This window comes from Sapajus apella, unplaced genomic scaffold (genome assembly GCF_009761245.1).
Source record: "Sapajus apella isolate SASKATOON/1434 unplaced genomic scaffold, GSC_monkey_1.0 scaffold200, whole genome shotgun sequence".
Lineage (NCBI taxonomy): Eukaryota > Metazoa > Chordata > Mammalia > Primates > Cebidae > Sapajus > Sapajus apella.
Genome location: NW_022437140.1, coordinates 801,713 through 824,799, shown reverse-complemented (window position 1 = coordinate 824,799; position 23,087 = coordinate 801,713). Strand labels below are relative to the sequence as shown.

Genomic DNA, 23,087 nt, shown 5'->3' with positions numbered 1-23,087 from the left:
TCCTTGGCGCCTTCCCAGGGTCCTAGGGACTCCGTAGCTGAGGAAGAGTCCAAGGATGGGGACCTTCTCAAAGTCTGTTTCATCCTTAGCGTCCTTTCTCACAAATATTTCCACATTAGCCAGATGGGGTAGGACAAGTAAAGGGAGCCCCCTCCCCATCCCGCGAACACCTCTCCCCATCAGGGAGTAGGGCCGGAGGCCATGTGCTTCTCTTGCCCTCCACTCACATCCCAAGCACTAGCAAGTAGTGAGTGGGTAACAGGATGGACCTGGTAGCTTGTAAAGCAGATTTGGGGCTCACAGGCCCCTGTATCTTCGCCCACATTCCTCTAAGGAGGCCCACTGAGAGGGCACATGTCCAAGACCAAGACCATCACAACCTGCGACCTTACATCCTGCCTTCCCCAGGCCTTCCCTAAGGCCCCAGAGGAGTTCCTGAACTAGAGGGAGGAACTCTGGCATCCCTACCCACGGGACTCACACTGTAGGCCTCAGTTTCGGGGTGACCTATGGAAGAGTGGGAATTGAAAAGCTTGGGTGAGTTTGAGGCCTGGTTTATTGCCCAAAGATAGTGGACAAAAGTGGGAGAGAGGGTGTCTGGTCCCTGCCCTCCATGTGCTGGGGCCCAGGGCATGACCTCTATTGCCCACCACTACCCTCCCCATCCCCTCTCTCCCAGCAGCCCTGATGGCAGACCCCACCTGACACTCATTCTGGAGCCTTGCTCTTATCCCAGCAAGGAGGAGTGAGCGTCTGGCTGAGGTGGGTGAATTTAGAGGGCAGAGGGAGACCAGAGGAAGTTCAGCCAGGTGGGGGTCAGGGGATGGGGATACAGATTCCTCCTTACACTTGCCTTGGGGGTGGCCCCAGGCCTAGGAGGGGCTTCCAGGGAGTTTGAATTGTGGATTGGACTCACTAAGGCAGACGGTTGGGGTGAGCCTGCAGGGCTGGCTTCTCTGGAACTGTACCTGGCCAGGGCAGAGTAGGCTGCTCTTGCAGCGAGTCTTTGAGGGGAGATGGTGCTGCTGAAACCCATGGCTTGGTCTTCCCTTTTGCCATTGATGGAGACCAAAAAAGACTTCTGAATGCCTAAGGAGAGTTTAATTCCTTTTGTTTTTTTCCATTAGGCAAGTGTGAAGGGAGTTGTGGTGGAGCTGAAGACCTGGGTGAGGATGAGGTGAATGATATCTTGGAGGAAGGAAGGTGGCAGGGAGGTGTGCAAATTCAGTGAGGCAGGCACCAACATCTATGCACAAACAGCTGCACAGTCACATACTCAGACCCACTCTCACTCCTGCCTATCCTAGTCATGTGTACCCATGCAGAGGACCCAAAGCCCTACCCAGATACGCTGCAACTTGCTCACAGCCTCCCACAGATGTGTCTGTGTATGTGTGCAGAGGCTGGCACACGTGTACACAAAAGCTTCTACACACAGACAGGTGCACATGCAGACTCACCCCCACACATGCATACACACCGACACTGACACACAAGCCCAGACCTTTTCAGAGCTGCAGAAGGAGAGACTGGCACCCAGAGTAGCACAGGTACATGCACACACATACACACACACTCCCCTGCCTTTCCACCCAGGCCTTCCCCATTCCCAGCTGTGGTCTGGGCCCACAGTCTAGAATCGGGTGGCGTTGTGGTGAGCAGGCAGTGCAAGGTGGGGGGAGGGTGTGGCAGGGGGTAGCTCCTCCAGGAATACCCTGGGGGGCAGTGGGGGAGAGCGGGGCTCAGGTCTGGCACAGCATAGAGTGGCTCGGGTGATGAGGCGGTCCAGGGGCTTCAGGGAATGCATCCAGCGAGGCAGGAAATCCCATGTCTGTAACCACTTGGGCAGATGCCGGGGACTCCGACTCTGCAGGACATTGACAAGCACCACAAAGGCAAGCAGGGCCCCGAAGGGTGTGCCTACACCTACCATGGCCTGCCAGCCTGCCATAGAGATGCCAAACACCAGTGAAGGCAGCAGCAGGAAGCAGACAAGGAGGTAGAGGACGGCAAACCAGCGGTACTTGGCTGTGCATTTCCCCAGCGCCTTGGCCATGCGGATGGGCAGGCGTGTGCATGGCACCGGATACCATAGAAGGATGCCTGAGATGTTGAAGAAGAAGTGACAAAGGGCAATCTGCAGAGGATGAGACAGAGGGGCTGAGGTGGGCACTGGCTCCCAGGTCCTGGGTCAGGCCAGCAGGGGTAGATGATAGGAACACTTGGTCTGGGCAGCAGGAAAGTTGCCACTGAGGGCTGATGTATCTCCCCAGACCACCCCAGGGTAGCTGTGCTGGTATGAAAATATTGAAATACTTCTGGACCAGTTGGTAAATAACTACTGCCCTGAGCTCCCTACATGTTCACCACCGACCTCTCGCTCAGGAATCCCCCAGCAGATTCTGCCAAAGTCTAGCAGCTAAAGGATTGATGTCAGTTTCTGGACCCTCACTCAGTCAGTGCCTTGGCTTGTCAGTTACTCCTTCACTCCTAGAACAATTCCCCCTTTGCCATTTTCAACCCTGTGCCCCACAATGGATTTCCCCAACTGCGCCAGGCCCCCTCTTATTGCACCTCTTCCTCTTCCTTATGGTGCAAATCCTACTCACTGCTATTTATTGCTGTGATTATGAGCAGTGTCTTCCTGTTAGATGCTGAGGTCTTGAGGGTGGTATTGGGTCTACTTTGCTCATATGGTTCCCATAGAGCATAGTAGGTGGCCCTTAGTAGGCAGTCAAAATGTTTGTTGCATGTTGTCACATCTTTGTCAGGCCCCACACCCCGATTCCAGATCCATCCTGCCCGAGGCGGTGCTATGCTCCCAGCATACCTGGAAAGCGCTGGACAGCTTCTCCCGGGGGCTGGCCAGGGCAGCCAGGATGGCCGTGGTGGTGGTGCCGATGTTGGAACCCAGTGTGAGTGGGTAGGCCCGCTCAATGCTGATCACACCGAGGCCTGGGGGCAGAGGGAGAGGAGGTGGGACTCCCAGCATCTCCTTCAGCCCTTTCCCTGCCAGCCCTGTCCCACCCCACTCCACCTCTGCATGGACACTCACCGATGAGTGGGGTGATGGCTGAGGTGAACACAGAACTGCTCTGAACCACGAAGGTCATGCTGGCACCCACCACCATGGCAAAGTAGCCTGTGACCCAGGTGAAGGGGGCAGGGAAATCTGCAAAGAAACCCCATCCCAGCAGGCCGGGGTCAGAGCGGGGGCATTGGGAGAACAGACCTCTATGGAAAGGAGGCATTTGGATGCCACTTTCCCAGTAGGACCTTGTCAGTCTCCTGTTCAACTGCAGTGCAGTGGCTTCCATTGGCCTTTTTGCTCTTGGATTAAAGGCCTTTCTCAGTCTGGCTTCATCAGGTGACCATGACTTTGTTGGGGCTGTTCCCTCTGGTGGGAATATCCTACTCAGCATCCAAATATTCATCCTCAGACTCAGCATGGATGTCACTTCCTCTGGAAAACCTTCCCTGACCCCCTGCTGTCTAACAGACAGACATTTTCTCCCTTCTCTGAGCTCCCACAGCCCCATGATACCCCTTATTCTAGCATTTGTCATGTGGCCCCTCCCAGTGGATGAAGTTTAATATGAAAATCAAGACCAGGCAAGGTGGCTCACACCTGTAATCCCAGCACTTTGGGATACTGAGGTGGGTGGATCACTTGAGGCTGGGAGTTCTAGACTAGCCTGGCCAACATAGTAAGATCCCATCTCTATTTAAAAAAAAAAAAATTATGGTTAAAAAATAAAGAGGCTGGGCACGGTGGTTCACACCTGTAACCCCAGCACTTTGGGAGGCCAAGGCGGGAGGCTGATTTGAGGCCAGGTATTCAAGACTAGCCTGGCCAACATGGCAAAACCCTGTCTCTACTAAAAATACAAAAATTAGCCAAGTGTAGTGGCATGCACCTGTAATCCCAGTTTACTCAGGATCACTTGAACCTGGGAGGCAGAGGTTGCAGTGAGCTGAGATCGTGCCACTGCACTCCAGCCTGGGTGACAAGGAAGACCCTGTCTCAAAAAACAAAAAAGGGGCCGGGCATGGTGGCTTACACCTGTAATCCCAGCACTTTGGGAGGCCAAGGCAGGTGAATCACCTGAGTTCAAGACCAGCATGGCCAATATGGTGAAACCTCATCTCTACTTCTTTACTTTTTCTGTAAAAATACAGAAAAAAATACAGAAAAAAAAATACAGAGAAAAAAGCTGGGTGTGGTGGCGCACACCTGTAGTCCCAGCTACTCAGAGAGGCTGAGGCAGGAGAATTGCTTGAACCCAGGAGGTGGAGGTTGCAGTGAGCCAAGATCATGCAACTGTACTCCAGCCTAGGGTGACAGGGGAGACTCCATCTCAAAGAAAAGAAGGGGGAGGGAACAAAAATCAGATGGTGTTGCTCCCCTGCCCCAAGTCTTCTGAGTACTCATGTTACTCTCAATAAAATCCAGACTCTGAGCAAAGCCTGGAGACCCCATGCTCTGGCCCCTTCCCTGCCATCTCGCTGACCCCACTCAGCCAATCCCCTTGTTCATCCTGCTTTTTCCAGCTACTGGCCACCCTTCTGTGCCACCGACCTGCCAAGCTGGTTCCTGCCTCTGAGCCTTTGCACATACTGTTCCTCCACCCAGAGTGCTCTTCATCCGCATCATAGCTACTAGTGTAGCTGCTCCAAGCGGCCTCAGACTACCCATTGGAAGCTGTCTCTTCCATACCCTACTGCATTCCATTTTTCTATGTCCTTGGCAGGTACCTCTCTCTGAATTTATCCCCCTAATTCATTTATTTTCCTTTCTTCTTTCTTTTTCTCTATTTTTTTCGAGACAGGGTCTCACTCTGTTGCCCAGGCTGGAGTGCAGTGGTGCCATCATAACTCACTGCAGCCTCAACCTACTAGGCTCAAGCAATTCTCCCACTCAGCCTCCTGAGTACCTGGGACTACAGGAGCACACCACGATGCCCAGCTAATTTAATTTTTTTTTTTGTAAAGACAAAGTCTCGGTTGGGCGCTGTGGCTCACACCTGTAATCCCAACACTTGGAGAGGCTGAGGCGGGCGGGTCACGAGGTCAGAGTTTGAGACCATCCTGGCCAACATGGTGAAACCCCATCTCTACTCAATAACACAAAAATTAGCTGGGCATGGTGGTGCACACCTGTAGTCCCAGCTATTCAGGAGGCTGAGGCAGGAGAATCACTTGAACCCAGGAAGTGGAGATTGCAGTAAGCCAAGAACACACCACTGCACTTCAGCCTGGTGACAGGGCAAGACCCCGTCTCAAAAAAAAAAAAAAAGACAAAGTCTCGAAGTCTTGGCCAGACGAGGTGGCTCAGGCCTGTAATCCCAGCATTTTGGGAGGCCGAAGTGGGTGGATCACCTGAGGACAGGAGTTTGAGAGCAGCCTGGCTAACATGGTGAAACCCTGTCTCTACTAAAAATACAAAAACTTAGCTGGGCATGGTGGCAGGCACCTGCAATCCCAGTTACTTGGGAGACTGAGGCAGGAGAATCACTTGAACCCAGGCAGGGGAGGTTGCAGTGAGCCAAGATTGCACCATTGCACTCCAGCCTGGGCAATAAGAGTGAAACTTGGTCTCAAAAAGAATAAAAAAAAGACAAAGTTGGCCAGGTCCGTTGGCTTACGCCTGTAATCCCAGCACTTTGGGAGGCCGAGGTGAGTGGATCACCTGAGGCTGGGAGTTTGAGACCAGCCTGACCAACATGGAGAAACCCTGTCTCTACTAAAAATACAAAAGTAGCCAGTCGCGGTGGCGAATGCCTGTAATCCCAGCTGCTGGGGTGGCTGAGGCAGGAGAATTGCTTGAACCTGAGAGGTGGAGGTTGCAGCGAGCCGAGATTGTGCCATTGCACTCCAGCCTGGGCAACAAGAGCAAAACTCTGTCTCAAAAAAACCAAAACAAAACAAAAATACAAAAGAAAAAAAGTTTCATTACGTTGCCCAAGCTAGTCTTGAACTCCTGGGCTCAAGCGATCCTCCTCCTTCAGCCTCCCAAAGTGCTGGATTTACAGGTGTGAGCTACTCACCAATCTCAGTATTCATTGCTTGCCTCCCTCTGCTGTGAGCCCCTGAGGGAAGACCCATCTCTATTTGTCTCACCTCTATCCCTGGCACTATACCTTCCTTGTCACACAATGGGGGCTTAAGGACTGTTTGTTGATTGAATCAAACAATGGTCCCTGAGCATCTCCAATTGCTAAAACTGAACCACAGCCAGAGGCAGCCACAGGTCTCCAGCTGTCAGCACCTAATTGACCTCAGAAACCACCTTCTTCACATCGGGAAACTGAGGCTCAGAGATGGTAGGGTTTACCCAAATCAAGGCAGTGGCAGGACTTAGCAGGATCTGAAAAGGCCCATCCTGCAGCCCTGCCCAGCCAACTGCTCGCAGCTTACCAGTATTGATAACCTTCTGGATGACCTTGGCCACCTGGCCCTTGAGCAGAGAGTTGAGCATCTTGACGAGGAGGATGAGGCAGGTGCACAGCAGCACCAGGGATCCTGCCAGCAGGATGAGCCCCACAGCCAGGTCTGGCAGGCCCGTGTCCACAAAGATGTGTTTGCCTGCAGGGGTTGGAGCTCCTGACAGCTGACCTCACACCTGGCTCCCAGGTCCCCACCTTTGCCGCCCAGTTGGGTTCTGAGCCTAAGGCCCCATGCAGGCTCCTTGAGCCTCAACACTGGAGCTTGATCCAAGCTCAGGAGCTGGCTGGTTGCCAGCCGTCCTTCCTGGGTCTGTACACAACAGTGGTTGGGCGTGGGATGGCCCTGCCACTGCCAGGCTCTGCCCTTGCCTGCAGGACACCTCCCATGTTGCAGGCACTTACATTTCTCCATAGTGGCATTTCCAAGGGTCTGGCTGGAGTTAGCCTCTGCCCTGGACATGGAGGTGGGAGCCTAGATTAAGAGGAGGGTTACTCAGTGAATTAGGAAAATACAGCCTGAGGTTGGGGCTGAGATGGGGGTTGGGAGGGATGGGGAAGATGGAGATGGGTCTCCTGCTCTGTGACCATGGATGGATCTCTTGCCCTCTCTGAGCCTGTCTCTTCCACTGAGGACACGTGGTGAAAGTACCTGCTGCACAAGAATCTGTCCCTCTGTGTGTTCTGCCCTGTCACTCCACTGGCCCAACTATCCCCCGGGTCACATCCAGTGGCTTCTTGTCTTTGTTTTCCTCCGTCTCTCAGTGGTATTGGGTGCTGCTGAACATGCTCCTGTTTGTCTGAAAACACCCGCTACCTCATCTTTCATTACCAATCCCTTTCTTGGTGCCCCTTCATCAGCATCCATCCTCTCCTCCAAGACACCCTTAGCCCAAGCTCCATTCTCCTCTAGATAAATTCCTTATCCTCAGGGGGTGCCAGGGACAGAGGGCCCAGCTCACACATCTCTTCTGTCCACCTACTGTCAGTGGGGCAAAGTGGCCCCTTAGGGAGGCCCTACAATTCAGAGGTCCACAGGGCTGGGTGGGTAACCTAAGTGAGCAGCTTGGGCTATGTGTGGAAGACGTGGGGAGAGTTTCTCCCAGCCCTATAGAGTCAGCAACTACTCAGCTCCTGACCACTGTCACCATCCAGGGACACAGCCTAGCGTGGCTAAATTGCCGAGTTTCTATGAAAGAAGCCACAACTCTGAAGTTCTAGATAAAATCTCCCAATCTGGGCCCAGTGCAGTGTGGCTCATGGCTATAATCCTAGCACTTTGGGAGGCTAAGGTGAGAGGATTACTGGAGGCCAGCGATGGGAGGCCAGCTTGGGCAACATAGCAAGACCCTGTCTCCACAAAGACAATTAGTCAGGGCATGGTATACACCTGCAGTCCTAGCTACTCAGGAAGTTGAAGCAGGAGGATCTCTTGAGCCCAGGTGGTCGAGGGTGGAGTGAGCTATGATCACACCCAGCCTGAATGACAGTGCAAGACTTTATCTCAAAAAACAAAACCCTTCGGCCGGGCGCGGTGGCTCAAGCCTGTAATCCCAGCACTTTGGGAGGCCGAGGCGGGTGGATCACGAGGTCAAGAGATCGAGACCATCCTGGTCAACATGGTGAAACCCCGTCTCTACTAAAAAAATACAAAAAATTAGCTGGGCATGGTGGTGCGTGCCTGTAATCCCAGCTACTCAGGAGGCTGAGGCAGGAGAATTTCCTGAACCCAGGAGGCGGAGGTTGCGGTGAGCCGAGGGTGCGCCTTTCCCCCCCCGGGGGGATAAGAAGAAAAACCCCCTCTCTCAAAAAAAAAAAAAAAAAAAAAAAACCCTTCAAAAACAGCAAACTCCCAATCTGTAAATACTGGCAACCACGTTGAGATATCCTTTACAATTCAACGAAGGTCAGCAGAAGCAGCCCAGTCTGGCCTGTGGACAACTAATTTGTAGCCTTGTTGGGTTAAGAAGTTATTTATTTATTTATTTTGAGACAGCGTTTTTGCTCTGTTGCCCAAGCTGGAGTGCAATGGCACGATCTTGGCTCACTGTAACCTCCACCTCTTAGGTTTAAGCGATTCTCCTGCCTCCACCTCCTGAGTAGCCAGGGTTACCGGCATCTGCCACCACGTCTGGCTAATTTTTTGTATTTTTAGTAGAGATGGGGTTTCTCCAGGTTGGCCAGGCTGGTCTTGAACTCCTAACCTCAGGTGATCCACTCACCTCAGCCTCCCAAAGTGCTGGGATTACAGGCATGAGCCATCGTGACTGGCCAAGATAAGAACTTTCACAGCACCTGGTGTAACATCAGGGTTTATTTTAGCGGGATGTGCTCCCTTGAATGGGACACTGTGCTCATCTGTGCTCCCAGTTCACCACATCAGGGCCTTGGGGACCCATCAAGCCTGGGCCTGAATGGCAGGCCAAGAAGCCTAGGAAAAATAGCCTCTGATGGGCTAGATGGGAAAACCAGGCCGGGAAAGTGATGGTAACTGCCACGAGGGTAAGGGAGAGAGAAAGCCAGGTGTTTGCTGTCAGGCAGATCTAAGTTCAAATCCTTCTTCTTATACCAACTACCCTGGGTAAGCCATGCCACCTCGCAGAGACTGTTTTCTCTAAAGCAGGATAATAGAAGAGCTGCTGCAAAGGTTTTAGGGGGAAATGTGTTTAAAGCGCTCATCGCAGGGCACGGCTTCCAATACCAAGCGACCCTCTCCCTCCCTGGGCCCGTTCAGGATCACATTGTGGGGAGGCTGCGTGTGTGACTGACTCCCTAGGTCAGGACCAGTGGCCCCTGCAAACAAACCTGAGGACCCTGGCCCTGTTGGGGAGGAGCCTACTGGACCTTCCTGGGAATCCCCAGCCTAGAGGCCCAGGGAGCAGACAACCCCCTGAAATGAGTGGGTGCCTGATCAACCTGTGCCCCACTCACCTAACCTGGGCTGGGCCCAGCGGTCTCCAGGGGGAGGACTGTGGGGCCCTGGGGAGGGTGGGGGAGAATGGGGAATTTTACTGGGGTTCCAGCTTAGGGCTGGACTTAGGGCTGTCAGAGGCAGCAGCAGGGCAAAGCTGAGGGCCAAGCCCTCTAGGTTTTTAGAATCTTGACCTCCCTAGCTGGGGACATGTGGCCCCAGCTGAGAGCCCAGAGACCCTAAAGTACAAGAGAGGAAGGTAGAGGTGGCAGGAGGAACAAGGCCAAGCAGAGAGGGAACTGCGGGAGGGAGCAGGCCCTGTGGCTTCCTGATGAGGCAGAGGGAGAAGATGGAAAGTCCCGCTTAGATAAAAGAGCTGGGAGACCCAGGATCTGGGGGCATTTTCCCAAGATGTGCCCATCCCTGCCTGGGCCTGGGGTTGGGTGGAGAGGCCAGAGGGGCCGGAAGTGGGTGGTGGAGTGGCTCCGTGGGAAGAACAGAATGGGCCTGTGGACGGCCCTAAGCCCATACCCCAGCTAAGCCGTTCCCAGCTGTGTGTCACGGGAGCAAACACTTAACCTCTCTGGGCCTGAAGTCCATAATGCTGCCCACCTTTTACCAGGGACTAGTTGGAAGCATTTTGGAAGAAAGAATTGGGCTTTAAGTGCCTACAGGGACACCCTAAATTAAAGAGGCCCCTCTGGGAACTGAAGGAGGTGATTAAGCTCACAGGAGACTGTCAGGATGTGGGCCTGTACAGTAGTTACCCCGCAAAGGAAGGGGAGCTCTAGGGCCTTTGTTCTGGAAGCAGAGGGAGAGCACTGTGCCAGCAGCACCATCTGGTGGCGGAAAGGAGAACTCCTCCTTAGAGCAACACCCGCTACCTCTGGAATGGTCTCCACCTGGCTGTGGTCACCTGGTGGTGTTCAGGCCTGACGGGCAGCATGGGAAGCAGACATACATAGTAGAATGTCAGACTGGTGAGTGAGAGAGGCAACGAGATAGGATTCCATCAGGATTTATAACCTACCTCGATTACATGGACTTGGGCAAGCTACTGCACTTTTTTGGGGCTCAGTTTCCTCATCTGTAAAATGGGGGATGTGATAATTTCTGCCTCCTAGGTTGCAAGTCCTCAAAAGATGCTTGTTTAAACCAGGCAGGTATTGTTGACAATCCACAGCGTGGCCACGTAAGAAGGTGAGTCCCGGGACACTCTCGGGATCCCGAGAGACTCATGTGTCTGAACACTACAACTGCCGCTGGTTCTTCTTTCCCCATCTGGAAGGCCTCGGACTCGCCTCCTCCCCCTGGTGCATCGCTTCCCTGGAGACTGGTTTGGGCGAGCTTGGGTCCAGCGTGGTGAAAGCTGGAGTCAATGGGAACAGGTTGTAAGGGAGCACAGAGAGACTCTGTGGCCAAAGGACAAACCCAAGTCTTCAGGCAGGAGGAGCCCGGACGCACTTCACACTTTGCAAGGGCAAGCGCATCTATCACTGCGTGAGTCACACTCCTTCAGGGCATGGTCCCAGGAAGAGGATGAAAGTGAGAGCTCGGGTCCCACCCACCAGCTCTCCAAGCCGAGGAAATCAGCCCCTCCCCTGCTATTAAGGGAAGTGTTTCCTGCCTAGAGCGAGGAAGAGAAACCAGCTGGACAAGCAGCAGCTTCAGCCATAGAGAAAGGCCCTAGGGCGGCCTCCGCACACTGAGCCTGGGTGAGGATGACTTCAGGTGAGGACGCAGAGGCTGCAGGTTGAGAGCTGCCTGAAGCCGCAGCAGGTGGCCGGCGGGGAGCTCAGAGGCAGCGAGGAACAGAGCTCTCTTCCATGGCTTGCTTTTTGCGAAGATCAAAGTGTGTGATTTCTCTCCCTTCCACATTTTGCTATGAAGTAGAGGCTTGTGATTCAGAGAGCTCTGAGAGTGCCCAGAGAGCTCGTGAAAAGGCGGTTGATGTATTAAAGAGGTCACGAAGTCAGCGTAAAAGCTGTCTGCTGGGGCTTTTTGTTGTCAGGCTGCTTTGAACAGCTCAGAGGCTGAGTTGGAGCAACTTCAGACGCAAAGGAACATCGCAGGGCGAGTCAGATGAGCGTTTTCTGTTCACACCAGGATAAAGGTCCAGTCACACGGAGCAGCCAGTGGAAAGGGTGAGGGGAAAGGCTTGTGCTTATGCTGTGGCTCCGGATTTCCTCACATCTCCTTCTACATGGAGTTACATCTTGTATGTAAGCATCAAGGAGAAGCAAATATAGTGGGTTGTGGTTTGGATGAAGCATTTTCCTTTTTATGGCTGAGTAAGGAAGTGTGTTAATTGCCTGCTTCCTCGCCAGCCTGGCATAACTAGTGGTCCGTGAGTGTCCACTCAATTCAAACAGATCTCCCCAGCATTAGAAGCAGCAGAAACAGTGCAGAAGGACAAGGGATTCCTGCCTGTGGCAGTCTCCAGGAGAAGGAACCCCAATGTCAGCACAAGGGGCTGTTGTATCCCCAAGGAGGTCCCCATGCAGCCCACCTTCCTGTTCACCCTACTTTCCTGGGTATCCTTATAACACTCTGCCTCCTCCCTACATTACCTGGGTCCCAAAACATGGCCCAGCTGTCACTAACCCCTCTGGGGTTCTCAGGCCCTGACACTGTGAGACAAGCTCTGGCACGTTTCTTAGCCTCTCTGAATCTGTGTCTCTACCTGTGAAACCCAAGGGTTGAGCTACATCAGTGGTTCTCAGACTTGAGCGCAGATCCCAGCTGGAGGAACTGCTGAAGCATAGGCCACTGAGCCCCACTCCCAGAGGTTTTCCAGATTCAATAGGTCTAGAGAAGGGCAGGGTGATTTGCATCTCTCCCCAGGCGGTACCCAAGATGCTGGTCTGGGACCACACTTCAAGAACCACTGGGCTAGGTCAATTACATAACAACTCTCATTGATTGGTGATGTCTGCCTAAGGGAATGTGTGAAGTTGGGAGGAATTAGCAATGTTTACCGTCAGCACAGTAGAAGGGCCACATATTTGCCCTCTCCTGGCTAAATGATCTTCAAGGTCTATCTGGAGCATTTTAACAGACAATGAAACCAATAGTCTGAAGAGGGAGTCCTCTTACCTGGGGCTAGGCCTGAGACTTACCTCTGTGGAGTCTGGGTGGCACCAGACCCGGATGAGACTGTGGTTCCTCAGGGACTCATCACCAGTGGCAATGCTGGTTATCACGGACTTGTCCAGCTGTGGGAAAGATGTGGGTGGGGGAGTGAGGGAGGGTGGGTCCCTTGCTACCCCCACCCTTACCCCATGCCAGGCTCTGCTGTCACCTGGATGATGAGCTTTGTGAAGGGCTCTGTGATGATCTTGAGCAGGTCAGGAGCGTCACGGCCACCATGGATGTTGAAGGAGGCCACCACAAGTTGAGTAACGTGGTGCAGGTAGCCGGTGGCAGCCTCCAGGGGCAGCAGGACCAGAACGGACAGCCAGTTAAAGCAGTCATGCACCGTGGCCCCTGCGAAGGCCCTGGGCAGGGAGGCCACATTGCAAGGCAGTCTGGAGCCAGAGCACAGACACACCTGGGGTTCCTAGCATCTGGGGCTGCCCTCCCCCAAGCACATACCCCCAACTCCCAGCCCCCCTCACCGCCGGAAGTCAGTCCTGTCCCCCGCCTGCATCAAGGCCACGATGGTGTTGGTGACAGAGGTACCGATGTTGGAGCCCATGATGATGGGGATGGCAGAGCTCACCTCCAGCACTGGTAGAAGAGAAGGCGTCCTAACGAATTTGGGGGTCACCCAGCTCCTGCCCCACCACATTTCTTGTCAGGCCCCCTACCCACGTCCCAGTCCCCAGTGGCTGCTACTGCCATGCTGCTGAGTCTGCCTAACCTTGGTGTCACAGGTACACGTGGGCTCGTGCTGTGCATGTACAGGTATGTGCATTCATCCATGCGAGTAGATGTACATGCACCGAGTGTGGTGTATGGATGTGAACGTGTGCATGTGTGAGGCCTGCGTTATGAGGGCTCATGGGATTGTGTCCTATGTGCAAATAGGGATTTGTGCTTGCGTGTGCACACATGTCCCTGAGTGTGACGGTTAGTTTTATGTGTCAACTTAGCTAGGCTGTGGTACCTAGTTATTCAACCCAATACTAGCCTAGGTGTTCTGTAAGGCGTTTTGTAGATGCAATTCATGTCTATCGTCAGCTGACTTTAAGGAAAGGAGATTATCTTTGGTAACCTGGATCAGTCTCATGCAATAGGATGAAAGGCCTCAAGCAGGACTGAGGCTTCCCTGAGGAAGGAGAAACCCTGTGTGAACTGCAGCCTGGGCTCCTGCCTGAGAGTTCCCACCTGCCCTTCCAATGCCCTGGCCTACAGATTCCTGACTTGCCCAGACAGCCCCACCATGGGGGAAGCCAGTTCCTTGCTATAAATCATCCGGGTTGCATACAGCTGGAGTTTGGGCTCCTTTGGTGTCCCTGGCTGATACAGGAGTCAGGCTGAATGGAGGCCAGCCTTCCTGTGGCCACGCTCCCCATTTGCCACCCTTCCCAGCTCCTGAGGAGCCTCTGCTGGCTCAGACTCTTGGCCATGCTTTAGGGGACAGGGTGGGAAATGGAGCCCTGCCCTTTGCTCTCAGCCCTTGTTCCACCCTTGCCCCAGACCCGAAGCCCTGCCTCGCTGCCCTAGTCCCCAGACAATTCGACCCAGTGCCTCCAGGCTCTTCCCCACCCTGGTGGGCCAACTCACAGCCAGAGGAGACCAGGCTGACGACGATGGATGTGGAAGTGCTGGAGCTCTGCACCAGCACCGTCACCAGGATCCCCACCACCAGCCCAGCCACCGGGTTGGACAGGATGGCATTATCCTTGAAGATGTCACCAGCCACCTTTCCTGGGGAGCATAAGCCAGCATTGTCCAAGGCCCTTCAGGAACCCCTCCTGGGTCTCCTGCACCCAGGCCCTACCTCCAGCCAGCTGGAAGGCTGAGCTGAGCACATCCAGGGAGCAGACGAAGAGGTAAAGGAAGGTGAGCGTCAGCGGCACCTTGAGCAGCATGGCACCAGCCTGGCGCAGCTTGGGGAACAGCCTGGGCTCTGGAGGGGGGCAGCCATGAGCACAGCATGCAGAGGCCAGGGCAGGAACTGCTGCTGCCCCTGCTGCCCCCCACCCAGGCCCACCTGGCTTCTGCTCCTCCTCCAGGGCCAGCTTGGCAGGCAGTGGCTCATGTCGCTCCAGTACCTCCCCACAGGGGCAGGTGTGCTCGGCAAGGGCCACAGGGCCCAGGTTGGGAAAGGCATAGGCAGAGGTTCCTGGGATCCTGTGCAGGACTGGGGAGGGAGGCTGGTCAGGAACTCCTAGAGGCCTCAAGGTGGGGAGGTGGGGAGGGACAGGCAGGAGAAGTGGCCTCACCCGGGATGTGGGCAACCGTGGGCAAGCAGGATCCAGGGTGTGGGAGCAGCACTCACCCTGAGGGCTGGGCACATAGGCAAAGGCTGCCCCTCGCATCACGTGCCCCCCACGGACTGGGAGTGGGGAAACAGCAGGGGTCCCCAGTCTCTCTCCATAGGACAACATCCTGGGCACCGCTGTGAGGCCTGCAGGTCAGTGGATCACAGGAACACTGAATGGCAATGGCTGTGTCCTGGACGCTCACGCCCAACACACCCTCACCTGCATAAACTTCCATGGTGCATGATTCCAAACACACACCCGGGAAAGCACACCCTCCAACTTCACCACCACCACACACACCCCTCTGAGACTCACATGTGCAGATCTGTGCTGGACACCTGCATGTGAGTCTCGGAGGGGTGTGTGTTGTGGTAATGAGGTGTTCATTCATTCACTCATTCACTGAATATTATTGAGCTCTAGCCCAGGTTCTGAACCAGATATGCTGGGATATAGTGGTGATAAAAGATGCTGAGATCTTGGCTCACTGCAACCTCTGCCTCCCAGGTTCAAGTGAGTCTCCTGCCTCAGCCTCCCAAGTAGCTGGGATTACAGGTGCCTGCCACCATGCCCAGCAAATTTTTTGTACAAACTCCTGACCTCAGATGATCCGCCCACTTGGCCTCCCAAAGTGCCTGGCTGGACTGACATGTTATATGGGGCACGCTGAGGTGGGTACAGATAGGACAGAGATGAAGGGACTGGAGTGCTGGGTTGTTTCCTACTCGGAGCTGGGGGTAGGGTTGGGATGTGAGGGCCCTGGGCTCACCTTGGGGTTCTGTTTCCACTTCAGCTCAGCAGCTTAAGGAAGCCTCCAGGACCCTGAGGAGAACTGGGACCCTCCTCCTTTATACCCTCGGGTCAAGGGCAAAGTCCCTAGAACCCTAGCTGCCCTCCCTCTGTTCCCCGATTAACCTCACCCCTGAGATTCCTCCCAGTTAATTGCTAATCGTCAGCTCTGCATGGGGAATCTGTGGTCAGGCTCTCCCATCAACCACGATCCAGACACATCCCCCACCCCCAGGCAGAGACCCTGATGCCACTCAGCACCTTGTTCCCAGGGTTCCCTCATTCCTGGCCTGACAGGACTCCCCAGGGAGTGACCTAAACATCCTGTGGCCTTCAGAGGTTGCCATGAGCTGAGATCTCGCCACTGCCCTCCAGCCTGGGTGACAGAGAGACTCCGTTTCAAAAAACAGACAAACAAAAACATCCTATGGCTTTGCCAAGCGTCAGGGTGTCTGTGAGTCTGTGGGGATTGGGGTTGGGGGAACTCAGAGGAGAAGGAGTGTGAGATGAGGCCCTAAGCCGGAGAGGCCACAGAATGTTGAATCGTGGCGGGTCTCTCATGCCCGACTCTGGGTCCACGACGTGCGTCTGAGTGAACGTGGAGCCGCTGGCCCGACTGAGAAGGGCCTGATCTCCCTTTTAGAATGGCCCATCTGGGGTGGAGCCAGGACACGTCGAAGGGAGCCTGGAAGTGGAGAGGCCAATTAAGAGGCTGACAAAGTGGTCCAGGCGAGGGACGAGAAGGCCCGAACTAAGATGGGAATGGAGGGGCTGAGGAGAACAGGTGCATCCCAGGGACACCTGGCCAGTAGAATTGGTGATGGGAGGGAGAGAAGGAAATAGATGGCATTCGGGTCTCTGGATATTTGGTGAGGGCTGGGTTCATGCCCAGGTGGGACGGTGTCTCTGAGTCAGGGAAATGCAATCATTTCTGAGTTCTTGTGTCAGAATCACTGGGTCCTTGGGCTCGGAGGTGCTGTTAATGTCACATCGAGTTTCTCCACCTATGAGCAAGCTGACATCCCCACAGTGGGCCCAGAGACCCCGGCCCACATGACCTGTTTCTCTTCCCCGCCCATGCAGCTCAGACCCTTGGTAGGAACAGCTAAATCTGAGGTGCTCCTGATAAACTGGGGGTGTTTCTCCTTTTTAATAAGGCTGTGCTTTTTGACGTTTTGGAATTTTGCCTTCGCTGCTGTCACGGAGCTCCGGGTTTAGTGGGGGAGGCAGTTAGTTATCGATCAAATCCATCATAAGAGATGTAATTCCAAAATGCTGCGGATTTACACAGCCACCACTTCCAAAAATTTATTTTGGGGTACAGCCCCAGTGAAAGTGAGAAAATGCTGGATCTGATCAGAAGTGCTATTGGGACTCACAAAAGCAGCAGAGAAGGCGGCTCCATTTCAGCCCCAAAGTGTCTCTTCCCAACCTCTCTGCCATTTCAGTGCCTCCCTGCCTACTGCCTGCCTCCTCCCTGGTCAGTGACAGAGTCTGTGTGTCCCCCTGGGTGGCGACTCCCACCTTGTCTGTGCACCTGGGCTCTGGCCATGGCCTCCCCAGACCTTTTCTGGGCTGAGAGCCTGCCTGGCTGGAGGTGTCTAGCGCTGTGAAAAGGTACCCAGCAGGAGGAGCTGTTTTGGAGGGAAGATGCCAAGCTCCGTCTGCTCAGGCTGTCTGAGCGGCCTCTGGCAGGAGCAGTTGGCTCTGCAAGCCAGAAGTACACACTGTGCTCAGAGGATAGGGAATGTGCCCTCACAATGAACTCCTTTCCCCATCTACACCCTCAAGGGGCAATAAACAAACACTGACGGGCTTGCTCCAGGCCCCCTTGTTCCTGCACTGCCCCAGGAGTCTCAGCACTGCCCCAGAAGTCTCGGCTATTGGGGTGGAGGCATCCTGATCTGCCAAAGCACTCCCCACATTGATTGTCCCGGTGTCCTTGGCTGTTGTGATGGGGGTGTGCAGAGCTGAATTCAAGCCCTGGAGGAGAGGAGTCTTTTTTTCTTTTTTTGAGATGGAGTCTTGCCCTGTCACCCAGGCTGGAATGCAGTGGTACAATCTCGGCTCACTGCAACCTCCGCCTCCTGAGTTCTCACCCCATACCTGGGTCTCCTCCTTCTTCCTGATCTTGGTGAGCAGCACACGGTCCCTCCATCTGGGCCGGACACCAAGCAGGCATCCTTGCTGTTTCTTTCCCCTCCACTTCCTCGTTTCCAAACCATTCCCCAATTCTCCCAATGTTATTGCTCCAGGAGCTCCCTGATCTTTTGCTGTCAGGCATCTCTGTGGCCACCTCCCTGGACTGGGCCTGTCATCTCCCCTGGGTCATCATGGTGGTCTCCCAAGCACTCTGTCCCAATTTCTGCCCTTGTTGCCCCTGATCCATGCTCCAAAACAGCAGACAGCAATCTTTTCAAAATGCCAAGCTAAGCCGGGCGTTGTGGCTCATGCCTGTAATCCTAGCACTTTGGGAGGCCAAGGTGGGTGGATCACCTGAGGTCAGGAGTTCAAGACCAGCCTGGCCAACATGGTGAAACCTCGTCTCTTCTAGAAATACAAAAAAATTAGCCAGACGTGGTGGCTCATACCTGTAATCCCAGTTACTTGGGAGGCTGAGGCAGGGGAATCACTTGAACTCAGGAGGTGGAGGTTTCACTGAGCTGGGATTGTACCACTGCTTCCAGCCTGGTGACAGAGCAATACTCCATCTAAAAAAAAACCAATTTCTCCAGGAGCAGCATAACTGCTGAACGGAGGGAGAGAACGATCCCAAGAACAAATGTGCGCATCCAGGAACTGAGCAAGCTGTGGAGGCTGGCACAACCCACCATTTCTGCAATTCTTCTTCAGATCTATGTGCTCCTTAAACGCACAGTTTGCTACATGTGGGATTTCCACAGGACCTAAAGTTTGAAGACAGTCAAGGGAAGAAAAATCAACATCCAGCTGGGCGTGGTGGCTTATGCCTGTAATCCCAACACTTTGGGAGGCCAAGGCAGGCAGATCACAAGGTCAGGAGTTCGAGACCATCCTGGCCAACCTGGTGAAACCTCATCTCTACTAAAAATATAAAAATTAGCTAGATGTGGTGGCACTCATCTGTAGTCCTAGCTACTTGGGAGGCTGAGCCAGGAGAATTGCTTGAACCTGGGAGGTGGAGGTTGCAGTGATCCAAGATCATGCCACTGCACTCCAGCCTGGTGACAGAACAAGACTTCATCCAAAAAAAAAGAAAAAAAGGAAAAAACCCAACATTCAAGACCTTTCTGGCCAAGCACAGTGGCTCATACCTGTAATCCCAGCACTTGAAGTCTGCGGTGGGAGGATCATTTGAGCCCAGGAGTTCAAGACCAGCCTGGGCAACATAGCAAGACCCCGCCTCTAAAAAAATAAATAAATAATTAGCCAGGTGTGGTAGCATGTGTCTGTAGCTGGGAAGGCTGAGCTGAGAGAATTGCTTAAATTTGGGAAGTCAAGGCAACGGTGAGCTGTGATTGCACCATTGCCCTCCAGCCTGAGTGACAGAGTGAGACCCTGTGTCAAAAAAAAAAAGACGGGTGTGGTGGCTCATGCCTGTAATCCCAGCACTTTGGGGGGCTGAGACAGGAAGATCACAGGTCAGGAGTTCGAGGCCAGTCTGGCCAACATGGCGAAACCCTGTCTCTACTAAAAATACAAAAATTAGCCGGGCATGGTGGTGCACACTTGTAATCCCAGCTACTTGGGAGACTGACGCAGAAGAATCGCTTGAACTCAGGAGGCAGAGGTTGCAGTCACTGAAGATTGCATCACTGCACTCCAGCCTGGGCAAGAAGACTGAAACTCTGTCAAAAGAAAAGAAAGAGAGAGAGAGAGGAAGGAAGGGAAGGAGGGAGGGAGGGAGGGAGGAAGGGAGAGAAGGAAGGAAGGAAGGAAGGAGAGAAAGAGAGAGAAAGGGAGGGAGGGAGGAAGGAAGGAAGGAAGGAAAGAGAGATAGAGAGACAGAGAAAGGGAGGGAGGGAGGGAGGGAGGAAGGAAGGAAGGAAGGAACCATTCTGTCCATAATCTGGATTTTTGTTTTGCAGGGGTAGGAAACTGACTAATGACCAGTGTAACCTCATAACTGGATTTCCCATCAGTGTAGTTTGAGGCTCCTGCCTCTTCTCACAAGCAAGCTCTTTATTCAACAAATATCTAAGCTCCATGATGAGTCAGGATGGTGCTGTATGTTGGGCGTATGGCAGAGAACATCTCATCCTGGCAGTCAGACCAGCACAATTGCCATGCACACAGTCACGAGTGCACACTGCACACATCAGGGGCTCATCTCCTCTGTATCTCTGGTCAAAAAAGTGGTTCTCACCAGTGGGTTCCCTTTGGGGAACAAAGCAATACCTCTCCTGGCCCCCTTGACTGCGTCCTCTCTTGGAAAGCCTGGCCTTCAATCGGAGCTGCCCGGCCCTAAAACATTGTCTGTTCCAAGTTCTATTTTCCAGATGGGGACCCAAGGCTAAAATAAATCCTATGGGCCTAGGGCAGTGTTGGCTGACCTGAGAATGCCTCGTGCCTGTTTAGGGAATAAGCGCCCTGTGTATATTATTAATCTTGGTGGCCCAGGCACTGGTCACTCATTTACTGATAAGGCCAAAGTCTGTGGCCAAAAGAGCTGAGGCTGCTTTGGGCTTTTCTCAGAAGTCACCTCTTTCCCTGCAGCTTACTTCCTCAGTGGCTCCAGCCTATCACACTGGCCTCAGGATGAGGCCAGAGAGCAAGGCTGAGTGCATGGTACCAAAGCAGGCCTGGGTCTGGTGTCCAGGTCTGGACATGAAGCTCTGAGGTCTGGCTTTAGAGTTCATATCTTGGGCTCTGTATTCCAGGCCTGGAGCTTTTCTCCAGGTTCTGGGATCTTCTCCCTGCTGGGAGCTCCAGGCCCTGCTCTCTAAATTCTCAGGTTCAAGCTCTGAGTTCTGGGCTCTGGGTTCTGCGACCCAGTCCCCTGGCCCTAGTTTCTGGCTTCAGGTGTCAGACTTGGGGCTCTGGTTCTAGACACTGGGTTCCAGGCTCCGATTCCACATTCCAGACTGCCGGTTCTGCATTCCAGGCTCTTGGCTCCAACTTCCTGGTTCTGGGCTCCAAGTTCCACTTCCACACTCCAGGCTCCAGGTTGTGGTCTGGGTTCCAGGTTCCTTCACCTGGCCAGCACTGGGTCAGGAACACGGTGACCTCCCTGGTTAGTGGGGTGATCCCCACCTACCTTTCTTAGCCGGGACTTCATGCTGGCAGCCAGCACACTAGGCCAGCCTCAGGGGTGATGCTGGTTCTGTGGCAGTCGTCCCTTGCTTTCTGTCCCTGGTCTGGAGACAGGTGCTAAGATGGTTACCGAGCACCCCTCTCCCAGACCCTGCAGTTTTCACAGTCCACATGGGCAATTCATGTTCCCAGCCCTTCCTGGGCCCTACCAGGACGATTGAGGATATCAATGACACCCCCTGGAGTTGTGCAGTTCATAGTCCTGTGCTCAGCCTGAGCTGCATTTGATTCAATGTAATGAACCAAGAGTGTTCCCCGCAACCTGGGCCTTTGTTTCCCCATGGAAGCTGACTTCCAGCATCTTCTACACCTCCTCAGAAGCCTGGGTCACCTGACTACCAGGCTAGACACCCTGTGGGGTGCGTCTTGTGATCACCCCCCTGGGGGTTGGGGCGGCTGCATCAGCACTTCCAGCAGGGGCTCCAGAAGAGCAGCCAGCGCCTTTTCCTGCCCCCTGGAACCCTGGCCCAGAATCCAGGACATCGTGCCCTGTGCTTGGCCTATGCCCATCTTGTGCCATCCTCTTCCCCAGCCCCAAGACTTGGTGAAGGTGGGGGGAACCAGAGACAAGTAGCAGATTGTCTCTTGGGGACTTGGAGCCACATGGGCTTGGGTCCCCTGCATGTCCTCAAGAAAGTCATGCCTGCACTCTTAGCCAGTGCCCTCTGCTAAATGGAGTGTTGCAAGGATACAGAGAAGTCAACCAACAAGTGTGTGGGCCAGGCACGGTGGCTCATGCCTGTAATCCCAGCACTTTGGGAGGGAAAGGCAGGTGGATTACCTGAGGTCAGGAGTTCGAGATCAGCCTGGCCAACATGGTAAAATTGTCTCTACTAAAAATAGAAAAGTTAGCCGGGCATGGTAAAAATTATCCAGGCATGGTAAAAATTAGCCAGTGCCTGTAACCCTAGCTACTCAGGAGGCTGAGGCGGGAGAATTGCTTTAACCCGGGAGGCAGAAGTTGTGGTGAGACAAGATCGCGTCATTGCACTCCAGCCTGTGTGACAGAGTGAGACTCCGTCTCAAGAAAAAAAAACAACAAAAAACAAAACTGTGTGTGCTGTCCCTTCCTCCATGCTGTGAACTGGGTGGACTGGCCCCTCTCTTCCTACATGGTAGGGTGGGGAAGTGGCTCCACCATCTTTTTCAACCACCTAGAAGTCAGCTTGGAGTAGTGGCTGTGAAACAGGCCCATGGGCTGACCAGCTGGTGCCCCTCACCCTGCCCCGGGTCTAAAGGAGGAGGTCATGGATCTGGCCTCTCTCCCCACAGATGGGGCCTGGCCAGACTGGGAGGTGAGGATTCTGGGAGCACAGAAACTGGGAGGAAGGAAGCAGGTCTCCCTCAGCCCAGGGCTGCCTCAGGGGGTATGTTGGGAAAAGAGTCTCAGAGGAAATCATGGCAGAGGGGCACACTCTGCCCACTAAAAGGGGCCAAGTGGGGTGGTGGGCTCCAGCCTCCAAAGGAAGGATTGGGCTCCACCAAAGTATGGTGGCCCAGCAGGGACAAAGAGGGGGTCTTGGGAAGTCCTTCGTATTATTGTAATTATTAAAAATTGTATTCTTAAAAAAAAAATTAAAGCTAAGGTAAAAGTCTTTTTTGATCACTACCCCCCATCCTGGTCCCCTTCCTGTTTCCCTGCTAGTTTGGCATATATCCTTCTAGAACATTCTGTCTCCTTTCTCTACACTTATAAGTGCCTGTGTGCTTGTGGTTTATATAAAGTTATCATGCCATGTGTATTGCTCTGCTTTATTTCACAGAACAACAGCACATCTTGGAGGATTTTCCACATTAGAACATGCTGTACCCAATTATTTATCTGCTGTGTGGTACTGCAGAGCATGGACACGCCACAGTGTGTTTTATTATGCCCACCCCCAGCCACATAGAGTTGTTTGTCTTTGGGTCACAGATAACCCTGCAGGGAAAGGCCCCTTCGTGCCTAAGAGTGAGTGATTCTCTAGTGGCATCACTGGGGTCACACACAGTTTTTAATTTTTAGCAGAAACTCCCAAAGTGTCCCCTGGAATAACCTGTATTCTCCTGGAAGAGGGCCCTGGTTCCCATCGGGGGGTTCTTTTTCCTTTTTCCTTTTTTTTTTTTTGAGACGGAGCCTCGCTCTGTCGGCAGGCTGGAGTGCAGTGGCATGATCTTTGCTCACTGCAACCTCCGCCTCCCAGGTTCAAGTGATTCTCCTGCCTCAGCCTCCTGAGTGGC

At 53.7% G+C, this 23,087-nt stretch overlaps 1 protein-coding gene across 1 annotated transcript; it reads right to left on the bottom strand.

Annotated features, from left to right (window-relative positions):
* Positions 1-1,086: 1,086 nt before the first annotated feature.
* SLC34A1 (solute carrier family 34 member 1) lies at positions 1,087-15,649 on the bottom strand. Its single transcript, XM_032269865.1, has 13 exons — positions 15,556-15,649; positions 14,801-14,929; positions 14,513-14,662; positions 14,300-14,428; positions 14,083-14,226; positions 12,972-13,083; positions 12,656-12,851; positions 12,474-12,569; positions 6,849-6,918; positions 6,418-6,585; positions 3,056-3,172; positions 2,831-2,955; positions 1,087-2,137 (listed from the first exon to the last, which is right to left on the bottom strand). Exons 2-13 carry the CDS (start codon positions 14,907-14,909, stop codon positions 1,634-1,636), a joined length of 1,920 nt encoding a protein of 639 aa, XP_032125756.1. The 5' UTR covers positions 14,910-14,929; positions 15,556-15,649; the 3' UTR covers positions 1,087-1,633.
* Between the last annotated feature and the right edge of the window lie 7,438 nt (positions 15,650-23,087).